Raw genomic sequence first — 2310 nt, 5'->3', positions numbered from 1 at the left:
GCCGTGCCGTGGATAATGATGATCAGGCTAAAAAACCGCGCTAGCCTCCATTCGCCTCGGACCCACGTCTCATGACCGAGAGTTTTCACGTAGGAGTACACACACAAGCGCAATTACTTCGGTGACGGGGCCGGGGGCCACCGCTCAGCCGCTCCTGGAAAACGTGTCGGAGACCCCGGTCAGTGGCGCTAATTGCTGGGGCAAGCGCAGCAGCTTGGACCGGATCCACTCGGGATTTCAGATTCACGTCAGAGGAGAGTCACGTGCAGCCATGCAGGCTTGCCTGGCTTTTAACCCGCCATCACCACAGCACCAGTACTGTTATTACTGTTACATCTACGCTACAATACATAATTTACCGCCCGCTCATCGATCCCAATCACTCTTACATGCGTACGCCGTAAAATGTTGGAACCAGCGTAGCAAGATGAACACAAGACAATGCAAGCCTGCGGTGCAGGACCAGGACGGTACACGAGATGCCAAGGAATTTATGGGACCAAATGAACTAACCAAAACTAGACCGGGACCGTAGCTCTCGAGTCTCGACCGGCCGCCCGCCCGGCCGGAGCCTCTAGGGTACATGCCGCCGTCGAGGAGTGTTGTGGTAATCAGCGGCTTATCTAGGCGACGATCTAGGGGTTGTAGAGGCGGCCGGCGCAGCGGCACTTCCACCCCAGCGGCTTGTAGTTGGAGTACTGCACGTTGGCCGCGGCCTCGTCGGCGGCGGCGGCGGCGGAGGAGCCGCGGGACGCCGTGGACGGGCCGCCAGACCCCGCCGGGAGCGTCGTGGTCACCTGCACCGGCTTGCAGGGGTTGCACGTGTTGCACCGGTTGTGGCAGCTCGGCGGCGTCGACCCCAGCCGCGACTTGTCCTCCGCCAGGTTCTGCCCATGAACATCAGCGTCAGTGCCATTTAGTTAGTTCGAGTTCGAGCCACATAAATTAATGGAACTACAAGTGCGAGGGAGAGGGAGAGTGTGTGATGCTCTATCATCTATGCTCTGAGGATACACGTACCTGAAAAGCGGAGAGCATCGGCGGCGTGGTGCGGCTGAATGTCGTCACAGCTCCGAGGAGGAAGCTGAGGAGCATGGCCGCCAGGAACGCCCGAAGAGGAGATGAGCTCATGGCCATCCGACCATCTCGGTCGTTACAGCCGCAGAGTATGTGCCGGTGACGGTGAGAGTGAGGCTAAAGAGAAGAGAAGCTTCTAGCCTGGGGTGATGCAGAGGCAGAGGTGGAAGAGGAAGCTAGCTTGCAGCTTGCCTTGTGTGTAGGTTCTTCGATCAGACTGGCCAGAGCTAGGGATACAACTAGGAGAAACCTAGCTACTCTGTTGGAGCTCAAGGTGGCCGGCTAGTGCAGATGGGCGGGCAGTGATGGTGCCGCTGGATCGGACATCAGAGGGTAAAAGAAGGTGGTCAGTGGCCTATGAGGAGCGAAGTTGCAAATGGGATGAGAGCTAGGAAAGAGACGAGACGGGCGTATATGTATGGGAGGGAGGCTGAGATGCCGCTGCAGAATGGAGCCATGGAGGTCGCAAGAGACAGAGATGGTGACCACCCCTCGCTGCCACATGTGACATTGTACACGTACGTACCACTCCACTCGGTGCTAACCCACGGCTCCTAGTGTCACCCTCCCTAGATTGAAGGAATTTCACAGTATTTACTTTAGAAAGCCATTTAAATCATAGGATTGCTGCCACCAAATTTACATGCTGCCTATTCCATACGAATATGAACATGAGCTCAAATCTCATTTTATTTTTCTTGGAGAAGTCCAATACACTCTATCTCTCTCTACTCTCTCCCCTCAACACTCTAAAATTTCTGTGTTTTTTTTCTCGTGGGCCATCCAAAGGCACGCATTGCAGAATTCCTGTGTTATGTAATCCTATTGGATTTTTTTGCGGGTGAATCCTATTGGATTTTGTGGTAGGCGACATCGAAATCCTATGATTTTCCTTCCTATATTTTTTGAATACTATAATCAAACATTCAAAAAAAGAATACTATAATCCAAAGTGGTCCTACAAAGTGTTAGAGCATACGGGCTCCTTTGATTCAATGGAATTTTATAGGATTTCTGAAGAATTGAAATCCTTGGGATTTTTTTTCCTATGTTGGTCATTTGATTCATAGGATTGAATCCCATATGAATTTATCCTATGGAATCTTTTATACTACATTTTATAGAAAATCTAACATCCACCCCAACCTCTTTTTACGATTCCTTTGTTTTTTCCGTGGCATCAAACACTCATTGTTAATCCTATAGGATTCAAGTGGGCATGCCATTCCAACC

General features: G+C 51.6%; 1 protein-coding gene across 1 annotated transcript; it reads right to left on the bottom strand.

The window, feature by feature from the left end:
- Positions 1 to 286: 286 nt before the first annotated feature.
- On the bottom strand, positions 287 to 1476 carry LOC147966102 (EPIDERMAL PATTERNING FACTOR-like protein). Its single transcript, XM_087527107.1, has 2 exons — positions 1021 to 1476; positions 287 to 887 (listed from the first exon to the last, which is right to left on the bottom strand). The coding sequence occupies exons 1-2, from the start codon at positions 1135 to 1137 to the stop codon at positions 636 to 638; spliced, it is 369 nt and encodes a 122-aa protein (XP_087383233.1). The 5' UTR covers positions 1138 to 1476; the 3' UTR covers positions 287 to 635.
- Positions 1477 to 2310: the final 834 nt, after the last annotated feature.

Source organism: Triticum urartu, chromosome 6A, assembly GCF_056163025.1.
Source record: "Triticum urartu cultivar PI428250 chromosome 6A, HENAU_Tu73, whole genome shotgun sequence".
In the NCBI taxonomy this organism is placed as follows: Eukaryota; Viridiplantae; Streptophyta; class Magnoliopsida; order Poales; family Poaceae; genus Triticum; species Triticum urartu.
Note: the sequence above shows the minus strand (reverse complement) of the source record. Positions and strands in the feature narration are given on the sequence as shown.

Bases quoted from the DNA above. Each gene is read 5' to 3' on its own strand.
- LOC147966102 (XM_087527107.1), bottom strand. From the start codon at position 1,137: ATGGCCATGAGCTCATCTCCTCTTCGGGCGTTCCTGGCGGCCATGCTC. The intron at 888-1,020 runs GTACGTGTATCC...GTTCATGGGCAG, and splicing joins CGATGCTCTCCGCTTTTCAG to AACCTGGCGGAGGACAAGTC.